Source organism: Eurosta solidaginis, chromosome 2, assembly GCF_040869045.1.
Source record: "Eurosta solidaginis isolate ZX-2024a chromosome 2, ASM4086904v1, whole genome shotgun sequence".
Lineage (NCBI taxonomy): Eukaryota > Metazoa > Arthropoda > Insecta > Diptera > Tephritidae > Eurosta > Eurosta solidaginis.
Genome location: NC_090320.1, coordinates 244,573,641 through 244,600,363, shown reverse-complemented (window position 1 = coordinate 244,600,363; position 26,723 = coordinate 244,573,641). Strand labels below are relative to the sequence as shown.

The 26,723-nt window shown below is 37.8% G+C and overlaps 1 protein-coding gene across 11 annotated transcripts in view; it reads left to right on the top strand.

The window, feature by feature from the left end:
* The first annotated feature begins 7,186 nt into the window (after positions 1 to 7,186).
* Positions 7,187 to 26,723, top strand: part of E23 (Early gene at 23) — a 251,388-nt gene continuing 231,851 nt past the window's right edge. For 2 of the 11 annotated variants that reach the window (XM_067767457.1, XM_067767456.1), the window contains exons 1-2: positions 7,281 to 8,262; positions 15,186 to 16,699. In XM_067767457.1, coding sequence (XP_067623558.1) covers positions 8,203 to 8,262; positions 15,186 to 16,699 — 1,574 coding nt within the window. In that variant the 5' untranslated portion in view covers positions 7,281 to 8,202. The other 9 variants (XM_067767465.1, XM_067767467.1, XM_067767466.1 and 6 more) reach the window with 9 other exon arrangements.

Genomic DNA, 26,723 nt, shown 5'->3' with positions numbered 1-26,723 from the left:
TCTCTATATTGCTCTTTTGTCAGATCGAGACTGGAGTATGCTGCTATAATTTGCAGACCCTACCATACTGGTCCCTCTAATCGTATCGAGAGAGTTCAAAAAGTTTTTTTACGTTTTGCTCTCGGTTCTTTGAAATTTTCTGATCCCTTACCGTCATATGAATCGAGATGTCTTTTAATTGAACTAAGTACGCTTGAAAATAGACGAACCATCTTATCGTGCTCGTTTATCATTGGCTTAATTTCTGGAGCTGTAGATTGTCCATCGCTCCTGGGAAAAATTCAGTTCAATGTTCCCTGCAGAAATTTGCGGCACTTTGAGATCTTTAAAATTAGTTTTGCAAGGACCAACTATGGGGTAAACGCGCCTATTGCGAGGGCTTGTGCGGATCTCAATTTGTTTTTCAGTTCTTCAGATGTTGACTGCACTTCTTTGTATGCAACCCTAATTAGTCATTTAAGTCATTTCTACTCTTAATATTATGCTAGTCTGTAAAATTTGTAAATTTGAATACTCAGATAAAATAAATAAATAAATTAAATACTCTTTAATACCTTTCATTTGATACCCATGCCATACAAACACATTCCAGGTTTACCCTAGATTCATTTTCCTACATGGTGATTTTCCCTTATTTGACAAAGGATGAAGGAAAATCATTCCAAAAAACGTCACCCTTGGTCTACAGTTTGGTCGATATTTCCCAAATCTATGTGATATGGAATTAAAAACCACTTATAAACCATCTACGAAACCAACGCAGCTAAGCTCTCAGCTGAGTATATGTTCGGTTACAACCGAACTTAGCCTTCCTTACTTGTTCATAATCCTTTTGTTCACTCCTCCCTCTGCATTTCTCCTTCCCTGCCTCTCTTTTTCCCTCTCCGGCTTTTTCATCAGTTCTTTTTCGCTACGTCTATCCCTATCTATTTTCGTCTCACTTTATCTCTTTATCAGTCTACTTTACTTTAAAACCCTCTTTTGATATCCATAGTGTATAAATACATTCTTGGGGTTAGGTTAGTTTGAACTGGCCGGTCCATGAGGACTCACATAGACTGAATGAGTCCGTAGTGGTACTGGAAGTTTGTTTTAACGAAAAAAGTGAAAACCCCTATCAAAAACTTGGGTACCTGGATCCACAACTTTGGCATATATCTCGAGACCCTAGTCACCAGGGGTACGAAAATACCCCGTATTAAAATACTTATCAGCAGCCTTCAGTTTTTGTTGAAAATCTACAGGTGGGTATATAATCTTGGGCTCCATCCGAACTTAGACTTTCTTACGTGTTTAATTTTTAGTTAAAATCATTTTATTTCTTATTAAATAAATTGCGTCCCTTCAAAAACTTATCCTCTTGGCGCAAATTTAATACTTGGCAAACCAAAAATTTCGCACACCATAAACAAGCACACATACATATATGAAGGCCTACCAATTTTATTTGCTATTATTTTTTTGCTTATTTTAGCAAATTTACATCACAATAGTCTTCAAACCAAAAAGAGAAACCAGTTTTCTAACACGTGCGTTAGCTTTCATATAACAAAAGCCCAAAAAATTCATCCCCTTAAGCAAGATCGTGTCTTTCTCACACTCTATTCGCAAATAAGCTCAAATAGTTGAAAATCAACATCATTTCATACAAACAAAAATATTTCTAATTGTTATTTTTTTTTAGATTTTTTTATTTGCCAAATTTTTGCACCCTTTTGCCAAAACCAATTTTTTTTACCAGATTTGAGCCAGGAAATAGAAAACTTCCTGTACTGTTGTTACTCACTCGCTCGACGCGTCTATGATATAGCAGTAGGTACTCACTTCTCTTAAATGAACGAAGCTAAATTGATCAACATTCTTAATTTGCTCTTAGCAATAAGATCGCTTTGAAATCAAGCTTGGAACCCAGTAAATAAATTTAGGTTAATTTTTTGTAAACTGATACTTACGGTGGTGAGTGTGTGAGCGCCTCCTAAAATGACGACTGTACATGCAGGTCCAAGTTGTGTAGGGGCTATTGCGACGAAAAGATGTGTTAGAAACGAAAAACGGGAGGGGCAGATTCCTGCAGGAATGATAATGGCGACATGGTAACAGACGTACAGAGTGTGCTTAAGTTGTAGAGAGAACACTTCTTCTCATTGCTAGCTAGACAGGGATAAGACACCAACCTGATACCCTAATCACTGATGACGGAAACCACGTTCCCTGTGACGAAAAGATAATATCAATATACCGGCTAAAGAATAACAAGGTGCCGTGTAGTAACTGAGTGCCCGCCAAGCTGTTCAAACACGGAGACGAAGAGTTGGTAAATTGCACATCAACTCCTATGTAAAATATGTTCGGATGAGCGCAACCCTCCAGATTGGAATTTAAGTGTGCTCTGCCTAATCCATAAGAAAGGTGATCCCCCGAAACACGCCAATTACCGTGGAATCAGCCTACTTAATATGACGTATAAGACTGTATATAGCGTACTGTGCGAAAGACTGAAGCCAATAGTCAACGAACTGATTGGAATTTAACAGTGGAGCCTCAGACCTGGTGAATCTACCATCTTTCTATTGACTTCGAATTAGTCTTTGACAGCGCGAAAAGAAGTTGCTTGTATGCTGATATCTATGAATTTAAGTTCCCTGCAAATTTAATGATGCTTAACCAAATGGCGTGAAGAACACCACATGATTGGGACTTCTCCGAGCCATTCGAAACCAAACGAGTCTTCAAACAAGGCGACTCCCTTTCGTGCGATTTCTTTAGCCTAATACTGGAGCAGATAATTCTAGCAGCCTTAATGAACGCGCCGTGAGTTCTGCCTTCTTCGGATTAGCTAAATAGGCAAAAAAGTCGATCTTTCGGTAAATGATGATAAGACGGAATACTTGCTGTCATCCCAGAAAAAAACGGCGCATTCGCGCCTTGGCAGCTACGTCACTGTTGGCAGATATAAATTCAAGACTCTGAAGGGCTTCGTCTATCCAAGAACCAATATTAACGGCGTAAATAATGCCAGCTTAGAAATCAAACGTAGAATGGCTTTTGCTAACAAGTGCTACTTTGGATTGAGTAGAGAATTGAAGAGTAAAGTCCCCTCTCAACGAACAAAAATCACGCTTTACAAGTCGCTCACCCTACCTGTTGTATGAATCGGAATGATGTGCGGCGACGAGAGTAGATGAGATGGCTCTTGGAGTGTTCGAGAGAAAAGTACAACGGAAGATTTATGGTCCTGTAGACGTCCAAGACGATCTGACAAGAAATTATTTCAATCGATGCCACAAATTGAAAGCAGAGGAAAAGGGGACCTCCACTGAGTTGGGTGAGGCAGCCGAAGAAAGACTTGACCTACGTTGATGCTCTCAATCGGCGTCAGCTTTAGCGAAACAGTGATAGCTAGCGTGATTTGTTATTAAGTGGACAAAATCGCTATGCGGTTAAGCGCCAATAAATGATGGAGACGACTGAGTTGCTCGGCTCGGCTATCACATCCACCCAACCCCAAGATATAGAGAGCACTTCGGTGATGTCCATGGCAAAATTTGATATCGTAAAGTTATCGATGTGTTATCGAAGTGTTATCAACTTGTTATCAGCGTGTTATCGATTTGTTATCAAAAAGTTATCGATTTGTTTTCGAGAAGCTATGGATTAACTACCGAAAACGAATCGATCATTTATCGAAATGTCATCGAAGTGTTACCAATGTATTACCAGCGTGCAATCGATTTTTTTTCGACGACTCGGCGGTTTGTTATGAAAAAGTTGCCGATAAAACACAAATAAAAAAAAAAAAAAAAAAAAACAATACAATACAATACAATACAATACAATATAAAATCGATGACACTAAACAGTCAATAAAAAGCCAATAATAAAATAAAAACATGTCGGTATCGGTTGTTGGCAATAAAAAGTCAACGAAACTCTTCTCAAATACTTGTAATTTTTTTTCTGGGAAAATAACTTGAAGATGTGGTTTAATTTCAAAGCCCTCGGTGAGCTGTAGTCATCGGAGTGGGACCACTTTGTTATCAACAATTTATCGTTGCGTTACCGAAAACTTATCGATCTATTATCGAAAAGTTACCGATCAGTATTAAAAAGTTATCGATATGCTATCAAAAAATTGATTTAAAAAAATTTATCGATTATTTGTTGGAGTGTTACGAATTTGTTATCGATTTGTTATAGAAAAGCTGTCGATTTATGAAATTGATACCGATAAAACTTCGGTAACACCTGTAACCCGATTATCGCTAAAAATCCTAGAACTCAAAGATAATTTCGCTTTTAAAAATTAGCCCATAACTAAAAAATTACTCGTCGGTATTGGTTGCTGCCGATTAGAAGTTGACGTAGTTCTTCTCAAATAGTTCGAGATTATATGTTTTTGGTAAAGTTACCGCTGTTGTGGTTGGAATACTAAAATTATCGATTTACAATAGAAAAGTTATCGATCATTCATCGAAAGGGTTTCGACATGTTAACAAAAAAACTGTCAAAAAGTTATTGATTTTTTTCAGAGGGTTACACATTTTTTTTTTTTTTTTCAATAAGTTGTCTATTTGCTAGAGAAAAGCTGTCGAGGTGGTATGAAAATGATACCAATCAAGCCTCAATATAAAGTCGATGACACAACTGCAAACCGTTGATAATAAACCGATAACTCGACGATAATTTCGCTTTCGATAATAAAACAATAACTTCTCGGCATCGGGAACTATTTGTTTCTGGTAAATTTACCTCTGTTGAGATTTACTTCAAGCCCTGGGCGAGCTCTAGCTAATTTAAAAACTTCTCGACTCTTTAGTACCTACTCACACCTTTATTTTTTTGGAAAACTGTCTAATGTAGACAGTTTTTTATTCTCAGCGGGCTTTGCACACAGAGTATATTAACTTTGATTGGATAACGGTTGGTTGTACAGGTATAAAGGAATCGGGATAGATATAGACTTCCATATATGAAAATCATCAGTATCGAAAAAAAATTTGATTGAGCCATGTCCGTCCGTCCTTCCGTTAGCACGATAACTTGAGTAAATATTGAGATATCTTCACCAAATTTGCTATACTAGCTTATCTGGACCCAGAATGGATTGATATTGAAAATGAGGGAAATCGGATGATAACCACGCCCACTTTTTATATATATAAAATTTTGGAAAACACAAAAAACGTGATTATTTAGTAAATAATACACCTAGAATGTTGAAATTTGACATGTGGACTGATACTGAGACTCTTGATAAAAATTTGGTGGCACCGCCCACTTGTGATAAAATCAATTTTACAAATATTATTAATCATAAATCAAAAATCGTCAAACCTATCGTAACAAAATTCAGCAAAGAGATTGCCTTTACTATGGGGAATGATTTGAAGAAAAATTAACGAAATCGGTTAAGGACCACGCCCACTTAAATATAATATATAAAAGACTTTTAAAAGGGTCGTGGACGAATAAAATAAGCTATATATCTGCAAAAAAGTGCTTTATATCAATGGTATTTTATTTCCCAAGTGGATTTATAACAATAAATAGGAAAAACTTTAAATTAAAAAAATGGGCGTGGGCTAAGCAATTTTCTGTGTTTCGGGAGCCATAATTCGAAGAAAAATTAACGGATGGTGATAGAATTGGGTACACAAATTTTCCCTATAGCAGGAAATATTTCTGGGAAAAATGGAGAGATCGGTTAAAGACAACGCCCACTTTTATATAAAAGATTTTTAAAAGGGTCGTAGACGAAAATAATAAGCTATACCTTAGCGAAAAAGTATTGGTGTCAATATAATTTTACTTTCTAAATTGAATTATGACATTAAATTGGAAAACACTAAAATTTTTTAAAATGGGTGTGGCACCGCCCCTTTTATGACTAAGCTATTTTCTATGTTTCGGGAGCCATAACTCGAAGAAAAATTAACATATCGTAAAGAAATTGTCTACACATATCTTATAACTTTAAACGAGCAATTCTTGTATATTTGTATATTTGTATGTTTGTGCAGCCGAACGATCTCGGGAATGGCTCAACCTATTCAAATGAAATTTGGCACACAGATAATGTAGCACCTTCTAAGACTTCCTACGTAGGTCTTGCCACTCAGAATGTTTCACAAGGTTGCCACCTATTCGAAATTAAAAAAAAATTGTATGAGATATGCCGATATGGGTATCAAACGAAAGGTATTTCACCCCGCATTACAATATGGACATTTTTGAGTAGAGTTGCCATTTAGGGTTGCCATCTATTCGAAATAAAAAAAAATTGCATGAGATATGCCGACATGGGTATCAAACGAAAGGTATTTCACTCCGCATTACAATAGGAACATTTTTGGGTAGGGTTGCCATTTGGGGTTGCCACCTATTCGAAATAAAAAAAATTGCATGAGATATGCCGATATGGGTATCAAACGAAAGGTATTTCGCTCCGCATTACAATAGGGACATTTTTGAGTATAGTAATGTTTGTATGGTGAACCCCCAGGGGGGCTCCAGGGGGTGTGCCACTGGCATCGGTGGGTCGGGTCTCCAAATTTAGTGGGGGTCGGTCATACATTTGTACTCGATTGGAGCACTCTAAATGGGTCAAAGTGGGGTTTTTCAAAATTTGCCCCTACCCAAAAGTTTGACCCAAATTGGGGGGGGGGGGGGGGGATCAGAATTCGTTTTAGAGGTATTGTTCCTTCGGCAAAGTTTCTTATTTTGATCCCTAGAATATGATTTTCACAGAGCAATGGGCGATTTTTTTGCCTCTCCACAAATCGACCCGCCCTAATTTATGTGTATGTATATAAAATTATATACATTATTTAAACAATTTTATTACAAACACAACATTTTTCGATAATACAAACATACATATGTACATATAAGATAAAGCTTTATAAAAATAAGACTTGTAGATAACTGACTAATATTCGCCTTATCATAAAATGATTAACTTGCGTCGAAACACTCACGCAAATCCAACTCAAATGCTCTCAACAATACAAAGAGTAGATTGTGGGCTGTAAAATTTATTTTAAGAGTAAACTTTCTACACACAAAACGCCAAAGAGCGCATCCAATGCATACACAAACACCTTCTAGGCAGGAAGACAAACAACACAACAACATTTGTGGAGCATTTGATGTGTGACAGCGCGGTTATAGCTGCGCCCGGCATCGGCCTCCGTCAAGTGCCCAACGCAACGAAGTGTTTTTGTTGGCACGCTGCTGCTTGACGACTCTTTTCAGCTAGCTGGTTGGGTGAGTGTTATGTGCCAAGGCAAGTTTGAAATTCATTGCTGCAAGACAGACAGACGTTCAACGGTCTTCGTCGATGAAAGACCAGATCACTTGCGAGAGAGATCAATATCATTAATTGTCCGGTGGCACGACGACGACGCGTTCCAAAACAAAAATAAAATAGAACATTTTTAAATATATCTTATAAATAAAAGAAACAACAACATTTTAAACGCGCATAAACAAAAGAAAAGTGTAAACGCAGATTTAACGAATGAAATAAAATTAAAAAAAAAAAAAAAAACAACGAAAAATTATCAAAATAAAAAAATAGACAACAAAAAACAGATCGTTTCTGATCGCGAATTCGTTTAGTCTTATTTTACATAATTTTGTTTTATCGGCACGTATATTTTGCTTTTCTTTGTTGGTTGTCTCTTAAGCATTCATTGTTTATTTTATTGTCCAGTAAATTTTGAAAAAAAAAAAAATTGTGCTAAAAAAAAGTAAATTTTTTTTTTAAATTAAATAAAGATTAAAGTGAGTGTGCACAAAGTGTAAGAAAGCGAAGGAAAAGAAATTTTATTCGCGAATGTACAGCAAGAAAGTTGTAAACGAATAAAGATTTTTTTTTTGTAATTTTAAAAATAAAATTAAAATAACAAAATTTTAAAATTTTTAAAATAATATGTAATGTGTGACATTTAAAAACAAACTTTGTTATTTAGTTACAAATGTGCCAATCGTGTTATTCGCGGTGCGTGAAAAAAATTTCCGGTGATAAACAAGTTAACGGCATTTTCAACGCCTTACCGAAACCAATGTAATTATTTACATATGTACGTACAAAAAAAAAAAAAAAAAAATAGTATGGAGATCTAAAATACGCGATTTTGTAAACCTAATTAAAATATATATTTTTTAAAGCTTGACTAATTTTTTTCATGCTAAAACATTATGCCCGACCTAAAAATTATTAACTGCATGAGTGTTAGTGATACCATTATCGATACAATAGTATGTTTTTCAGCATTCAGGCTTCAATTTCAGAATATATGTAGGCACCAATCCATCTTTAATGTTAAAGATTTTATTTTTATTTTTAAGATTTCAATATTTTCTTTGTATTGCATTGCTTTTTGTAAAGAAGTTTTTGTGGAATCGTTTAGCGTCTTCAAACTGTTACCAAGAAACTTTGCAAAATTTATTATATTGCATGAACTTTTATATCGAGAACCAACCTATTTCTGTGCTTCTTCGTTTTATTTTGTTTTGCTGTAATCTTTTGTCAAATTTGATTACACGATCAACACGTTTCGGTGATGTGCCATCTTCAGGGACTTTTTTTCGTTTAAGAAATTTGTTCACAAAGCTGCTATGTTCATAATCAAAAATAATACCTCAAAAATCTAGTAATTTGCAACTGCTCCTGCTCTAAACAAAATAAAGCGTGGAGTAGAGCTAAAGGAATTTTGGCGTTCGTCAAATGATGGTCCAAAGAATTCGATGATCCTTATATTACTAAAACTCGCTTTATATCTTTGATGAGACCAATATTGGAATACACTTCGATAATCTGGAACCCTCATTATCAGACCCACTGCAGCAAATTAGAATCGGTTCAAAAGGAATTCCTATGGGTCCCTCAAGGATTATTCCTGCCTACTCCTGCCGTTTAAAACTTATTCAGCTTCCTACATTACAGAGTCGTAGGGAGATGGTAGGTATGTTATTTTTAGTAAAACTTATAAGAGGGATGGTAAATAGCCTGTTTCTGCTTGGTGAAATATTATTTAATGTTCCCATTAGACCATCTAGAGATTTTCACCCGCTTCATATAAGCACACGCAGATAGAAATTTGAAATGCACGAACCTCTTCATTGTCTGTGTACTGATATTTCAATAAGCACTGCGAAAGCATTGATACTTGTGTGCAAAAATCGTTGGATCATGTGGTCCACTGGAGTACTTACCATTATACACCACTGTAATGCAGCAATGGACCAACTCATATTTCTACACGAACATATTGTAAGTCGATCATTGCTCGTTTTTAACGATTGTAATCACTACACGATGTTTATTGGACTGTGGGTACTCCATGGATTACTCTGATGTAATGCAGAGCTGTAGTATATGGTCCCGTCCTAGGTCATCGCAATGTTAATTGGACCATATTTTTTGTATGAATTGTGGTTAATTTTGGAGCACTCGCTTAGTCCATAGCGAGTACTCCATACATGCATGCATGGAGGGTATTATAAGCCAATCATTGCTCGTTTTTAACGATGGTAATCACTACACGATGTTTATTGGACTGTGGGTACTCCATGGATTACTCTGATGTAATGCGGAGCTGGAGTATATGGTCCAGTCCTAGGACATCGCAGTGTTAATGGGACCATATTTTTTGAATGAATTGTGGTTAATTTTGGAGCACTCGCTTGGTCCATAGCGAGTACTCCATACATGCATGCATGGAGTACTCGCGATTTTTGCAGGGATGTTCGTGAAACATGAGTTGGTCCATTGCTGCATTACAGTGGAGTATAATGGTATGTACTCCAGTATGACACAAGTGGACCACATGATCCAACGATTTCTGCAGGGTTACCTTTTTTTAAATTTTTTAATTACGGCCTCAAGATCTGGAAACTCTGCTGCCCCTAATTGCTGAAGTCTTGATCTCGCGAATGAAGAACATGAACACAGAACGTGCTCATCCTTTTCTTCTTGCATCTCACACGTGGCCTTACTTAAAAGCAGGTGTCGTCAGAAGGCAGTGTCCAGTTATTATGCCCATTGAGAGCCTGCAGTCTTCTCTCTTTAGAGATATGAACCACTTTGCGAGTCTCATTTCGAAGGACTTGCACATGATCTTATAAATTTTGCAGCCCCGCGCTTCAATCTACGCCTTTCCTGCTTAATAGGTCATATGCAACTCTTGTCTGCTTTTGATCTCACTCAAACGGATTGGGACGTTCGATCCATCGAATGCTGCACTCTCCTTTGCCAACTCATCGGCTTTCTCGTTACCTTCTATCGCTTAATGACCGGGAATGCAGTATAGATGTATGCTCCAGACTGAGCAAAGTCTGCTTCTTTTCATTAAAGGAGACTTCTTGATGAAGTACTCTTTGTAGACTAGTGATCGCCGCCTGACTGTCAATATATATATATATATTGAAGCGACTGCAGTTTAAGGACGCTTCCTTCAAAATATCCACTGTACGTTTCACCGTTATAATTTCCGCCTGAAAAACTCTGCAGTAATATGGCAGCCAGTAGGATCTTCTGGATCGACAGAGTAAACCGCAAATACGACCACTTCCGTTAATTTAGAACCATCGGTATACATGTGCATTGTATGTTCTGCCATTTCCGCATACTTGCGCCAACCCTGCCGCTCTACTGTGGCTCCAAGAACCCTTTCCAAGCTATACTACTGTGGCCATGCGGCATTCACTAGAGCTGCCCCAAGGCCTTAAACCCTGTTGCAGTTGCTAGCGCTATACTTTTGGCCATTAGGTCTGCAGGTGGTATGTACAGAATGGCATGAAATGCTGCTGTTAGGGTAATTTTAGGGCTCCCGTTATGCTTATCACTTATAATCTACATACCGCCTCTACTTTTTATGTATACATACTATTTTGTGTGACTGCCCATCAAACTAGAACCCCCTAGTAAAGCATGGGCTTGACAATTGCCGTAAATACCTTATGTGAGAGTTTGGGCGATAGTCCCTATGAGAATCCTGGCATCCTATTGCCTAGAGTACCATGGACGCTTCCATTGCTTACTCCTTCACATAGAGATTTCACGAAAACTTATTAGCAAATGTAATTCCTAGATATTTTATTTATTCTTGTAGGGTTACCCCTCGAAGCTTAGGCTTAGTCCGATGAGGGACCTTTTATTTTCTAGTTAATAATAACAGATCGGCTTTTTCCGCGGTGGCGGTTAACCCGACTCCAGATGCCCAGGCATGTACATCTAGAAGCGGTTGAATCAATCAGAGAGCTGATTGTTGTTACACATCAGCCGCTGACTAAAACGTCACCTGCATATGTCGTGAGTTTGACTGATCATCTGTCGAACCTGTTGTTACCTCGCATAGACCACTTTGTAGCGGTGACACGACATACGCTCAAGTGGCTTAGCCCTAAGCAAAAAACTTAGAGTTATGTCACCGCAGTAAGAGTGGTTTATTTCCGGGATGATCTGTTTTGGAGTCCTTGCGGACGTACTTCCGGAGTCGTTTCGGTCACTTTGCTAAAAACTCCCGGGTGTCTAGAGTACTAAAACCAAAGGACCATCTAGCATACTAAAGTTTTCTTCCTCGAAGTGCAGACCACTGTGCAACCACAATAGTTGCGAATAACAACTGTATGGCAAATATCCTCAGTAGGGATGATTTAGTGAATTTGGATATGTGCTCCGCTGCTGATGGTACCATTTCCATATGCATCGAAGGCTCTAAGTTTAACGGTCGGATTGAAGGAGTATATTCAAAGAACCGGGACCTTCAACTCTCTTTTACGCTACCTGATCATTGTAGTGTCTTACAGGCAGAAGTATCAGTTATAATGAAGCTGTAGTTTGGATAGTAAGAGACACTACCGGGAAGAAGGGACATTGAGGAATATGTATTGAGAACGGACTATTAGGCAGGACAGGACAAAGCTAATCCTTCCTGATAAAGGAAGCTTAGGTATACACTTTTCCATATGCATTCTAATACTAAAAGTGTACATCTAACGTCAAGCGAGCAAAATATGGCTACAAACTCCAGAGTGTTGAACATTTAAGCAAATCTGACCAAAATTATATCTTAAAAGATACTGTGGCGTTGCCACTTAAAGTAGGGATAAAATTCTCACACGTGTAGGAGTACTAACTTTGCAATGCCTTATTTGTAGGCATGCAGAAAGGCTAAAAGCGCCTTATTGTTGTCGTTGTACGAGTTGTAAAGACGACGAGGAGGAGGAAACAATCCACCTCAGATGCAACTGCCCGGCATTCAAAGGCGCCAGACTACGCTGTCTAGGATTACGCCAGATCATGGAGTGTTGCATCAAGGACCTCCTAACATTTATCAGGTTCTCAAAATTGTAACTGAAAGAAAAATACTGGTAAATCAACCGAAATATGGGTCAATTCAACTGAAATTTCTGTCAATTTTTATCCATCGCAACAAGATGTTGAATCAACTGTGCACAAATCGTTGATTCGTAACTGACCGTTTTAGTAGTCAAATACACAAAAAAAGTTGTTTCATTATACTTTACCCATAGTTTTGTTAAATTATCAATTATTACTTTCGCTCTGAGAAAACCAATCAAAACTTTTAATATGAAAGGGATGTTCTTTTGAAATTACCAGTGCAAACTGTTAGATTAACATATTTCATGTTAAGATGAGACTAACAGCGAAACCCGTAGAAATTACAGATATTTTTGTTTTTTCTAGCTATAGAATAGCGTAGACTTTTACATCAACAGAGTTTTCTGTTCATATGACATTAATAACTGTGGAAAAAAGCCGAATAAATATATATTTAAACTTGCGTAGTTTTTTTTTTTTTATTTGTATAAATTACACATAAGTACATTTCATTTCTAATGATTTTATTGCTATATTTATTAATATTTAGTTATATTAATTAAAATAATAATAACTTAAATCGGAATTCAAATAAACAAAGCTTGTTCCGAATTACGATCGACAGCTTTGTACGAAAGTATGTTGCCATATATATACGTAAATATGTAAATACATGAATACGCATGCTTGCTACATACATATTCACATACGCGTTAGTACATGCTATAGCGAAAATAACGTCACTGCACTGCGTTAGTACATGCTCTAGCGAAAGTAACGTCACTGCACCGTTAGTTAAACCACATTGGCGTCGGTTTCAAGAACTTTATTTAAACTTTTTCTTCAAAAATGTTCACCATATTATTATATTATAATTATACTTACATATATTTGTGTACGTAAATTTGGTTAAAATGTTTCCATTTTCTTTGAATTTAAAACAAAAATCGAACAAATAAGTACATACTTACATATGTACTATGTACTTATTAACCGAACTGCAATTGGGCGTACATCAAATATGCTGGCTCATACTAAACATTATACCCTGTATTATTTTGTTTTATTAAAAGCACTTTCAACAATTTTTTTCTTTTATAATTTATTTAATTTTTAGTTTTGAAGTAGTCACGAAACTGATTCTCAATTCTTTCAGTTGCAGCTCATTCTTAATTTCTTCTCTCGCATGTAGAGTTGCCACACTTGATTGTTTAGAACAAAATTTTTAGTATAAATGTTTGACATAACATTTTATAAATAGAGAATTTGTAAGTTATATAAATATAAAGAATCAAATCGCGAGAAAGCCACTGGAGTAACTTAACATGTAATTCGTCAAGCTTAATTCTCGTAACACTTTATTTTGAAACGATTCCAAAACAAATCAAACTTTTATGCTGTCGGAAACATCAACATTAAAAAAGAATGTTTTTTATTATCTTATTAGATTCGTTCGCGTGAGTGAACAACCGTAAAAACTTGAACAAAATGTTACTAACCTTTGAAAAATCCTGTTCATTCAAACAAAACTTTTGCAACAAGAGGGCGCAATTTTGCATTTCGCTTGGGGGAGAAGTTGCCAAATTGTACCCGATAAATAGGTGTCCCTGTATCGCAAAATTTTTTGAAGTGTTATGCATAGTATGTAAATTCAAAAAAGGGTTTTTTTCGTTTTGTATTGATAACTGAAGAACTAGGTTTTTGTTGTTTTGCCAATTTGTGTGGTTTTCCTATTTTGGTGTTTTTGTTTTTAACAAGTGGCACCATCTTCATAAGTGCAAGGCAGAGAGCGCAGTGAGCGTAAAATTCTCTTTGAAATTTGCTCATGCATTGATTGTTGTTCGCTGTTAAATTGACCAGTGAGATCAGTTGTGTTAACAGAAAAATCAGTTAGATTGATTAGGAATATGTAAATTTTAGAGTTTTTTGTTAACTTAAGAGCGGCAATTTCTCTTCTGTTTAAATGACTAAACTAATTTGTTCGCTTGACAAAGAAATCGATCGAATTAATCTCCGCTAAGTCAAGAACAACAGAACCGATTTGTTGATTTACTAGCACCATTTCTTTCAGTGTACGGTGAGGAGGTATATGCTGCAGACATTGGTGCTTTATCGGTAACCGTATCGGTAACCTTATAACAGCTGATTCGACCAACCTTATGAGAATCAATGCAACCGATTATTGGTGCCGCTAAAGTCGTAACCGTATCATAGCAAACCAATTGGTTTTTGGTTTACCGTCGTAACGATAAACAGCTGATTACGTTAGGGATACGACTACAGCGATACGAAAAATGGCACCATTGACTACAGCTTTAATAGTGTCTTTCCGTAGTATCATAACGGGCCTAATGCCACTGGCCCATGTGTGACTCTGTGTGCCCAACGTAGATGTACTTTTCTACCTATCCGAAATTCTTTCTAAAAGGAAATATTTTTTACTGCAGTTCCAATGCCAAAGAGAGAGTGTTAGAGGTAAAGCTAGAGCTAAAAGTAGAGTTTGAGGTAGTGGAAAAGGTAGAGGTAGAAGTAGATGTAGACTTGGACGTAGAGGTCGAGAATTTTTTTTTTTTATATTTTCCAATATGGTTCCTATAACGGTAGTATTTACTTCTCATTCTTAAACTGTAGACGATAATTCCTTGCTGTCCAAGTTTATGTGGAAATGGATTGAGCTCCTCAATTTGAACATAGAATACATTTCTCTCAAACTAAAATGGTAATTAAGGACGAGTAAAAAGTCCAACTCTTAAGAATACAAAAAATGAGGGCGTGATAACGAAATATTATAAAATTACAACAAAACCAACAATACATCTAAATTTGCGATCTTCAGAGCGTAAAGGTAGTTGCGAGAACAAACAGAAAAAGTGTGATAATGATTATATCCAAAGATCTTTTCATATTTGGCGAACACATTTTTGCGACAATTATACCAGAAAGCGGCACGTCACAGATCGCACAACAGCAACAACAACAACAACCGGCAACGCAGCAACAACAACAACTCGAGTCAATACAAGAACAACCACAACAGCTGGCAATTATTAGTGCAGCAACAATAACAACAATAACGACCGACATCGACGAATTGGCAACACAAATAAAGTCGGCAGTAAATGGTTTTGGTATAGGAACAACAACAACAAAGCCAACAGCAACAGAAACGGAAATAGCAGAAACAACACAAACAAATGCTAGGGCAGAAGTTAATATCGATACAATAAACACAAATAGAACAAAAATTACAACAACACCAGTTCCTGAAGCAGCTGAGCCCAGAATAGCGCGCCTGGATGCGAATAAGACTAAGAATATTACGAATGAGAAATTGCAAGGCGTCTCAAAGGAAGTTGAGCCGTTAAAGTACGTACAACGTGATCATAAACTGCAACAACAACAACAACAACAGAAGCAATTACTATTAACTAAAAAGAACAAAATCAACGTAGAAGAAAAGGGCCGTAACGGCAGCAGCCGCGTTAAAAACGGTTGGATGGCAAACGAAATAAACGTCAGCAATAATCGGCAGCAAATACCACAACAAAACCAAAAACAGACGCAAGTGACCACACCGACTGCCGCAACAATGCCTGGCGTTAAAACGATGACAGCGAGAATTACAAACACAGCAACAATGCCAGCAGCAGTGATCGTGCAGTTGGTGGATGAAGTAAACGGCGACGAAGAGGAAGCACTGGTGAGGCGTAATGGCGCAAAAATAGTTGACAAATCTAAACAAACAACAACAAAAACAGCAAAAATAGCTACCGCAACAACACCAGCCGAGGCAGCCGTCAATGGGCTAGCCACCATAAACGCAAACACAGCCAACATAACACAAGAAAAATTGGCCATTCAAGAAACAAATCAAATAAACGGCGAGCTTGCAAAACGCGAAGTACAACAGCAACTAAAACAACAACAACCAACACCACATACGTGCATTAACGACCAACATCTACAACTGTTATTTCATTCATTGGCACCACCACCACCAACATCGGGAACGCTGTTGTCCATGTTAACAAAGGTACAAGATGTTATGACCAATAACCAACCAGAGTCATCGTCATTACCAGCCGTTGCGACCGCAAAAGCAACAACAATAACAATACCACCAACAACAATTAACAATATTTCCGTACGCAACAGTTACAATGACGATAATACAACAAATATGGCTACTCCTCTAAACGACGAGCCGGACGAGGAGGCACCTTTTGTCGTTCGCCACAATTCACAATTAAATTCCGACGAGGATCTACCATCGTTGACAACAACATCAACAACAACAACAGCAGCAACAGCTACAATAAGCAGTAAAGTCATATTAGGCCACAGCACAAGGTTAGTATACAAACAGAAAACAAAAAAATACACAACAACAAATATTATTTAACATCATTTCATTATTATTGTACTTATATCCTGTTTGCGTACAGCTGATGTTCGGCTCAAGATCGTAAAATAAACATAAATTTATATGAAGAGCAGGAGGGCTTAGGATTAACTATTCAGGGTATTTCTGATATTTCATTACTTCAATAACGCAGCGATCCTGCGTTTTTTTCATCAGTCATCTTGAGGATATCGTAGGGAGTGCAGTTTGAAGTACAGAGGACTACGCACACTCAGAGAAAAAATCCTTCTAAAACGAACGAAACAAGTTCAAAATTAAAAACATTCGTTGACAAAAGTCTGTTAAGTACGTTTTTTCTTAACTCGTGACCGATGGGCTTGTTTTAAGAACAGTTTTTCTAAGCACACCGTTCGTATTTTATGATCATTGGTATTGATGTGTGAACCTTCTGTGCTTATTCTAAGTACTACTTGTGCTTAAAATAAGATTTTTCGTTCTCACGCTTCGAGAATGACTTGTGGTCGCTTTAACAGTTATCGTTCCCAATTGAAGAACGATTTGTGCTTGGTAGGAAGTGAAAGTAGTTTTTTTTTTAACAGGTACCCATTCATGATTCAATCACAAGAGGTTTGCTCGGCTGACAAATTTTTTGACAATTGCAGCTATTTTGCTCCCAAATCGCAATTGTTTCTTTGTGAATTTTCGAAAAATATTAGTAGTAGAAATAGGAAGCAATCAGTTTACAAATACCCGATAAGTACTGAACTACATAATTCCTTGGAACATTTTTTTTAAATTTTATGATTAAGTTATTAACCAAGCCATGATCTATAAATGTAGCTGAACTTATGAAAAGTGAGGACACCAAGAAATCGTAAACCAATTTAAAATTCATCGTTATACGCCAAAAACTCGACTGGTAAATCGATTCACGTAAAATGTAATTAGTAAATAATGGAGATGCCTTAACGAAATGTACTCTTTGAGCACGTTAACTTATTCATTCCGTATGTTCCGAACATTCGTCTGTATTTAAGAATTTGTGGAGTCGTTTTAGATTTGGAATATTATGTATATACTTATTTGGAATATTCGGACCTGGTGAGGTAATATCAAACGAATGTTTTTCGAATATTCTTAATTAACGGTTTATCCGGAACACTTCCATGAATAGGTACTTAAACAGAAATTTCATAATAAAAATGTAAATACTCCTTGTGTAGCAGGACCGCACAAAAGAATAACTCTTCTACCAAAGTCAAGGCCGGAATATAAAGTTTTAAGAGAATACGCAATTTTCTTGAATTTTCTTTGTCAGTTCAGTATCACCCCATGCCGGCTGACAATTCCAAATCATCCTATCTAAAAATACTTTTCAAAAATTTCCCATTTGAGGATTTGTCACAAAAACGCTCTATATCAGAATTAGCTTGAAGAACGCCTTATCGCAGAATGCTTTGCCTTTATTCCCTCTTATGTTAAAATGCATTGAACCTATGCTCAGATAGGGAGTTTTTGAAACAAATTTTGAGATAGCATTCTTCAAACAAATTCTGAAGTAATGACGAAACCAACATAACTCTATCTATTCACGAAAAATTTAGTAGAAAATGAGTTATTTCCTTCAAAACCTGTTGGCATTTACAAATTTATTATCACTATTAATATACTACTAAAGGTAATTCTCTACTACAATTTTCGCTGAAGGGGATTTAATTATTCCCCGTTTTCCATACTTCGTAAAAGCAACCTGTCTAGATTTTCAAAGTTGGGAGTGTCAAAGCTCTGTCATCGTTGGAGAACAAACCTGTAGTAATTGAATCATTGTACCCATTCATTTTTTATTACTAATACTTTTGTTGTCATAAATACAAAATATTTATAACAAACAAATTTTTATTAAAGTCCAAAATTTTACGAAAAATGCATAATGTTCATAATGCATTTTTCATATGTTTCTCTTATTGAGAAATTACTCTTATTTGAAGATGTAATCTATTAAACTATTTTATGAGCTCGAGGCCTTATCCAAATAAAATACACAGTATAAATATTTTATATTTTTATTTTATATTCGATATTTCGACTTCAGTCTGAAGTCATCATCAGGACTGTGAAACAAAACAAAACAAAAACAAAAATTATAACATTTTCAAAAATCAACCATAAAACAAATATCACTTACACAATTGAGTATGTTATACAGACTAACCATATGTGCGAAAATTAAGAATGTTGGAGACAAATAATCATACAAAAATATAAACAATATTTCAAAGCACCGTAAATGTAAACAAAATTTTTGCAAAAACAAAAGTACATGGAGTGGCTAAGGGTACGACATACAAGCATACATATATACATATATCATCTGATTTTCCTATTGTTGTTGGAGAGATCTTCCTACCGCGCATTGTTGTTGCCTTAAAACTAAGTTCCGAAACACATGTGCGCAGTGGTCAGTGTCCGCTTTAAAATTCATCCTAGTACTATAAGGGGTGTTCGCTATATGAACCATTTCCAAGGTAAATTTTTTATTATAATTTCTCTCCTCCTGTAAAATAGTTACATTATCGAAGTTTGGATAATGCCCCGTATCTTTACAATGAGCTGACATGGCCGTTTTATTTTCTGAATAATTGTTTCTTAACTTAATATTAGATCTGTGAGCGGAAATCCTTGTCTTGAGTTTTAATTTTGTTGTCCCCACATATACATTGTCGCATACGTGGTACCCGTCACCATTACACGGAATTCTATAAACAACGTCGGATTTCTCATGCTTTGGTCTTTTATCTTTTGTACTGCTGTAGACCTTTCTAAGAGTATGATTATATGTCGATGCTATTTGGTATTTTTCCCGATTGTAAAGCATTGAGTATTTCATTCGGTTCGTTACGCCCGGCATATGTACTACTGATTTATATATTTTATCTCCCGAAGTTTGTCTAATTTTATCATTGTTCAACCTGATCACGGAATTTTTGAGCAATTTGTTGATTATCTTTATGGGGAATTCATTATTTCTCAGAGTTTCTTTGACAATGTCGATATTCTTCTTGTGAAAAATCTTGTCACTTATTGAGAGAACTCTTCTTATGAAGTTACTCGCTGTATTTATAATAGTTCTATTTTCGTGTTTTGAGTTGAAGTTTATGAGTTTACCTGATGCGGTCGGCTTTTTATACCAGTCAATAACCAGCTTGTTATTCTTCCTTATAACAAGTGCATCCAAGAATGGTATTTTTCCATCTGTTTCTAATTCTATTGTGAATTTTATTGATTTGTTGTAGCTATTAAGATTCTTAAGCATATTTTCCACCTCCTCTGTTTTAACAACCGCAAACAAGTCATCCACGTACTTAGTTAGTAAGCGGGGTTTGTTGGTGGATTCCATTACGAATTTGGATAATAGTTCCTCCATTACTATATCCGCTATGACAGGTGCTGCTGGCGATCCCATGGGCATTCCTGAACGCTGTTCATATATTTTATCATTGGATTTGCAATATCGGTTCTCTTTAATGCAAAACTTGATAATTGTTATAAATAGTTCCTTTGGTATACGTGTATGTTCTTTTATATCACTCCACTTAGAGGAAATTATATCCAAGGCCAATTCTACTGGAATGCTCAGAAATAAAGAAACCACATCAAATGACACTAAAGTTTCATCATCATGAATAAATGTATCTTTTATTTTGTTCCTAAACTCAATCGAGTCTTTAACGTTATACTTGGAGGTGTTTGTTATATTCTTAAGTATGTTTACTACATATTTGCATAAATTGTAGGACGGCGAGTTTATGGACGAGCAAATCGGTCGGAGAGGTACCCTTTCTTTATGGATTTTTGGCAACCCATATATTCGTGGAGGGTTTGCACTTTTGCAGACCAGATGATTTAAGGCCAATAATAATTTTTAAAAAAATGAAGATGTAATCTGCATATATACTTAAAACATTTCATAACAAGTTTGAGAATTATCAGTGCATAAGTGAATGGAAAAATAATTGAACGGAAAATAAAAGTTAAAAAATTATTGATGCTGGTTCCCAAATAAACGAAGTCTTTTACTATTTCGAAATTATGGCTGCCAACAGTAGCTTTGCTCGATGACAGCAGGTACTTCGTTTTGTCCTCATTCACCATCAAACCCATCTTTACCGCTTCTTCTTCCAGTTTGGAGTAAGCAGAACTAACAGCGCGGGTGTTTAGGCCGATGATATCACTGTCGTCAGCATATGCCAGTAATTGCGCGCTTTTATAGAATATTGTTCCAGTGCGGTTAAGTTCTGCAGCTGGTATAATTTTCCCCAGCTTCAAATTAAAGAAATCGCACGATAGATGTCACCCTGTTTGAAACCTCGTTTAGTTTCGAACGGCTCGGAGAGGTCGTTCCCAATTCTGACTGAGCTGATGATGTTGCTCAACGTCATTTTGCACAGCCTTATAAGTTTTGCGGGGAAACCAAATTCAGATATAGCGGCATATAGGCAGCTCTTTTTCGTGTTGTCGAAGGCAGCTTTAAAGTCGACAAAGAGGTGATGTGTGTCGATTCTTTTTTCACGGGTTTTTTCCAAGATTTGGCGCATTGTGAAAATCTGGTCGATGGTAGATTTACCATGTTTGAAGCCGCACTGATAAGGTCCAATCAGGCGGTTCATGGTGGGCTTCAATCTTTCGCACAATTCCCTTGAAAGGACCTTATATGCGATATTAAAAAGGCTGATTCCACGATAGTTGGTGCATTTTGCAGTACCCCCTTCTTGTGGACTGGGCAAAGAACAGTTAGATTCCAATCGTCGCGCATGCACTCGTCCGCCCATATTTTGCTAAGAAGCTGCTGCATGCGCCTTACGAACTCCTCGCCGCCGTACTTGAATAGCTTCGCAGACAATCCATCAGCGCCCACGGCCTTGTTGTTTTTCAATCTGGTTATTGCTATTCTAACTTCGTCATAATCGGGCGGGGGGACATATATTCCATCATCATCGATTGCGGGATCGTGTTCGTCATATCTGCGCGGTGAATAGCTGCCTCCATTTAGGAGAGCAGAAAAGTGTTCCCTCCATAATCTAAGCATTCTCTGGACATCAGTTACAAGGTCGCCGTTTTCGTTCCTACAGGAGTTTGCCCCGGTCTTAAAACCTTCCGTCTGTCACCGTATTTTTTGGTAAAATTTTCGGGCGTTATTCCTGGTGGATAGCAGCTCAAGCTCCTCGCACTCACGCCTTTATGCTTTTTTCTTCCTGAAAAGGCGTCTCGCTTCCCTTTTCAACTCACGATAGCGTTCACATACTCCTCTTTTTGCGCTCGCTTTTAACGTAGCCCTGGATGCAGAGTATTTTCTTTCGGTTGCAACGCGGCATTCTTCATCGTAGCAGTTGTTTTTTCGTGGCCGCCGGTAACCAATATTTTCCTCGGCGGCAGTACGAAGTGTTTCGGAGATATGCTTCCACTGCTCCTGTATTCCTTCAGGATGAGTTGTGCTCTCAGAGAGCAGGTGTGAGAGTCGAGTTGCGAAATCATTGGCAGTCTGTTGTGATTGAAGCTTTCTTTGTGTTTTTTGTTCCTTGGTTTTAGCCGCGATGAGGCGGGTGCGTATTTTGGGTGCAACGAGATAATGGTCCGAGTCGATGTTAGGTCCTCGGATCGTGCGCACATCTAAAACACTGGAGGCATGCCGTCCGTCTATCACAATGTGATCGATTTGATTGCGAGTATTTCGATCGGGAGACAGCCATGTAGCATGATATATCTTTTTATGCATGAACCTCGTGCTGGATAGATCATGTTTCGAGCACCGGCAAAGTCAATCAGCCTCAGTCCGTTAGGAGAAGTTTCATTGTGTAGGCTGAACTTTCCGACTGTAGGGCCAAACACACCTTCTTTGCCCCCCCCTGGCGTTAAATTCACCAAGCACGACTTTTATATCATGACGGGGGCAGCGCTCGTATGTGCGTTCTAATTGTTCATAAAAAGTGTCTTTCATCTCATCGTCTTTCTCCTCTGTCGGCGCATGGGCGCAGATGAATGATATATTAAAAAATTTTGTTTTTATTCGGATAGCGGCGAGACCCTCGTCCACAGGCATGAACGCCAGTACTTGGCGACAAAGTCTCTCTCCCACCACGAATCTGACGCCGAAACTGCGCTTATTCGTATGGCCACTCCCATAGATGTCACAATTTTTGATCTTCTTTCTTCCTTGCTTCGTTTACTTGTTTTAAAAAATTTTAGAGTTTGACGGTGATCGAACTCGCGTCACGCGATCGCAACCACAACATCATAACCGCTGGGCCACTACGACTGCTTAATAGCTGATGCCAAATGTTGTATTTAACATTATAGTGCACACGAATTGAACCGTTTCTTCTTTCTTAAACTTAATTCAAGAACATTGTTACTTAATTTAGGAACATCGTTCTCATTAATAGAACATTTGTTCATATTTTCAAAGCAGCCGTTCTCTTGTCAAGAAAATGGTGTCAGTTCAAGCACAAGGTTATTGTTTTGAGAACAGGTCGTTCGTTTTTCAAGAACTAAAAAGTAAGAACATGAAAAGCTTGAATTGAGTCCGGTGGTGCTGGATTTTAGAACGGCGTTTTTCTCAGTGTGCAGGACAGTTGAACATGAAGTCAAACCCTCCATCATATTTAGTTGTTTCGTAAGGATTCCTATTGTATACTGTCTTGTACTCTGTGCGCTCATGAACTGCGGATACTCTATAGAAAGTTCTTGTGAACCAAATAAGATAGGCTGCAGCGGAAAGCTGTATTTCCGCTGTGCACTTTCAGGCTTCTTTGCTGGGAAAATACTGTAATTGAATGTAAAGATCCAGCTGAAAGATATTCTGGGACGCAGATGATAGAGAGTAGAAAATCGCACTATTGTTGACCATAGAGCTTTAATTGCTGCCGGTATAACCGAGTATGTGTTGAATCTCCAAAACAAAAGAGAGCTCCAAACGAGGCTTCAGACAAGGCGACTTACTATCATGCGATTTTATTAATCTACTACCGGAGCAGAAAATTCTAGTAGCAGATGTTAATAGTGATCGTACAAACATCAGAGCGTACAAATGCTGACATATGCTGATGTTAGTGATATCATTGGCCTTATCAAAAACACCAGATGTTTTACCTTCTCCGAATTGGATAAGTTTTTGCTGAAACTATTAAGCTAGTCCTGTTTAAACTCGCAGTCCGAGGATGGCTTGCTACTCGCGATATTCGATACATCAGCTGCCTGAGCGTCAAAATGTTATCCGAAACCTCTGAACAGCTGTGGCAAGCTTTGGTCCCCACTTCTACTGTGAACTATGTACCTACCACAAAACTTTCGCAGCAGTCTGCGAACTGAAATTTCCTAGTCAGGCGTAGAACTAAGCTCGTTTTTTCTTTTTGAGATACATGGTTTTGGAATTTTAAGATTAAGTCTTGGGGGTTGTTGTTGTATTAACAGTTCTTCGCCCCATTCAGTGGGCATGACCACTCACAAATTGTCATCGAAGTCCTCTAACGGGAGTCTAAGGAAACTGGCCGTTTCAAAAGAGGTGGATCACAGGGAGATGGGTTGAAAAGATGGTTGGTGTCATGTGGGGACACATCACATGCAGGACATACATTACGTATGTCGGCGTTGATTCTGGAATAGTAAGAGTTTAACCTGTTACAGTATCCAGAACGAAGTTGGGCCAGGATGACTCGTGTTTCCTTGGTAGTGTGCTTTCTTCTTCTGCAAGGTTGTGATATTGCATATTAATAACGGGGTTTACCGGTCGCACCCTGACAAAGGCGTTTACCGATTCTATGTAGATTTGGCTAAGGGCCTGCTTGTGCTTGCCTGGATCAAACTGCAGTGTTGGCAGGTGCCGGATTTCGTCATAGTGCTTTCGGAGATGCTCCTTTCATCCCCGTGGAAGCGGTTCTAAATCAAACAGTTGTTTGCTGGAATGTCCTGGTTTGTGACAGTTAAGCAATAACTGTTTGTTCAGCATTTCATGGTGCTCTTTAATATTGAGCTCTTTGGCCTCACTATGTAGATGGTGTTCGGGAGTCATAAGGAGACATCCGGTGGCAGTTCTGATGGCAGCATTTTGCAGGCCTGTAGCCTTGTCCAGTTTGTATTCTTAAGACCAGGCGATCAGACTGGTGACGCGTAGCTCATGAGCGGCAGGCCAATTGCTTTGTACGTGGTTAGTAACGTTTCTATATCTTTTCCCCATGTCCTGCTGGCAAGCGACTTGAGGATTTTGTTGCGACTTTGTACTTTAGAAATAATCTCGGTGGCATGAGCGTTGAAGGTTAGAGTATTATCGAACGTAACCCCTAAGATCTTTGGGTGACTGACAGTCGGTAGTGTGACACCATCGACGCGTATGTCCCATATTTGCGACATCTGTTCCTTCCACGTCGTAAACAGGGTGACCGTGGATTTTGTCGGTGATAATGCCAGGTTGCGCTAGGTGTAACCCCATTAAGTATTGGGGGTCATATGATCTTGCGACTGTTCGTTGTATTTGATACATCCTGCAGATTGCCCTTTCCAGCACTGGCTGCCATACCACGATGCCGCACAATAAGATGGATCTTGCTATCATTTTATTATGAGGCTTTAAGCTTCAAATTTAACATTAAGTTCAACGTAAGGCTCACGTTTTACATTCCGCTGCGTAGAAGAGGCGTAGAAGGCAGCTATGGTCTTGGGGTCTGTCTTTGAGTAAGTCGAGTATTTCAGAGTGGCTCCACCAAAACTCTAGTTACTGCCGTTGTACCACAAATAGCGCTTATCGGACACTAAGCAGAGCACACTGCTGAAAGGAAAAAAAAACTCTAAAACTCTACGCCACTTCATTCTCCGCTCTGCCGCTGCTCTTCTCCTTTTAACGATGCACTCTGAACTGCATGCCTTTAGTACTGGCCAACATTGCATTTGTATGTTCTACCTACCTAAAATAACGGTAATGGAAATTTTACATTTTTTGCCGAAAAATAAGTGAGAAAGAAGAATGTGTGCCACATTTCAAACCAAAAAGAAGAACAAAAAGAATTGTAAGCCCAGTTTCAAGTTTCGGTTGCATTCTCTTGATTCTCCTTCTGTATTATTTTCGTTTTCGTTTTTTAAGCAGATGCATTTTGAGTTTTATTTTTTTGTTTATTTCTCAAAACAGATTGCAATGCGTTCCAATTTTATGCTATCGACGACGACTTCACTGCAGAAGAGTGCATCTGTTTCTTCCTCCAACTTTGTTGTGGTTGTGTGTGCTGCCATTAATACCATATGAGTTATGCCTATGTACGTTTGTGTATGTGTGTGTTTGTGCATTTATAGGTAAAACATTTGTTGTTGTTTATATAGTTGCTTGTTAGTTAACCCAAATTTTCGGCAAGATTATGGAAAAAATAAACAAATAAAAAAAAGGCAGACAAACAAGAACAGAGAAAAGAACCAGAATGCATTTGAACTATATACTAAGATACTTATGGTGGTACAGTGGTGACGCGATAATGCGAACGATTAGTGCAATGGTTTGAAATAGAGCTTTTCCTGTTCCAAGTATTTGATGCAGATGCTCTTCCCCCATTTTACAAATCTTCGATGTCGTGTTATAGATAAAAATTGTCTTATGTTTTCTAGGACCCAGCTTAATTGCTGTCTAGAGAACTGGCAGCACTGTTGCCTCTAGTAGGTGGAGCCTTAACCGCGCAAGCGCAGAACGCGAACACGAAATGTGCTCAACCGTCGTTGGCTGCAGCTCACACTTCTTACATCTGCTGTAACTGACAAGGCCTAACTTATAATCATCTGACGGTAGAAGGCCGTGCCCAGTTGGTATGCCTATCGTGAGCCTTTGGTCGTGTCTCTTTAGAGATATAAGAAACTTTCCGAGTCTAACGTCATACGTTTTCCACAACGATCTTAGAAAGTTTACAGTTCCGCGCTTTTGTCCACGCCTTTCCTGCTTGATGGATATCTGCAACTCCTGTCTTCTTTTGATTTTCCAAA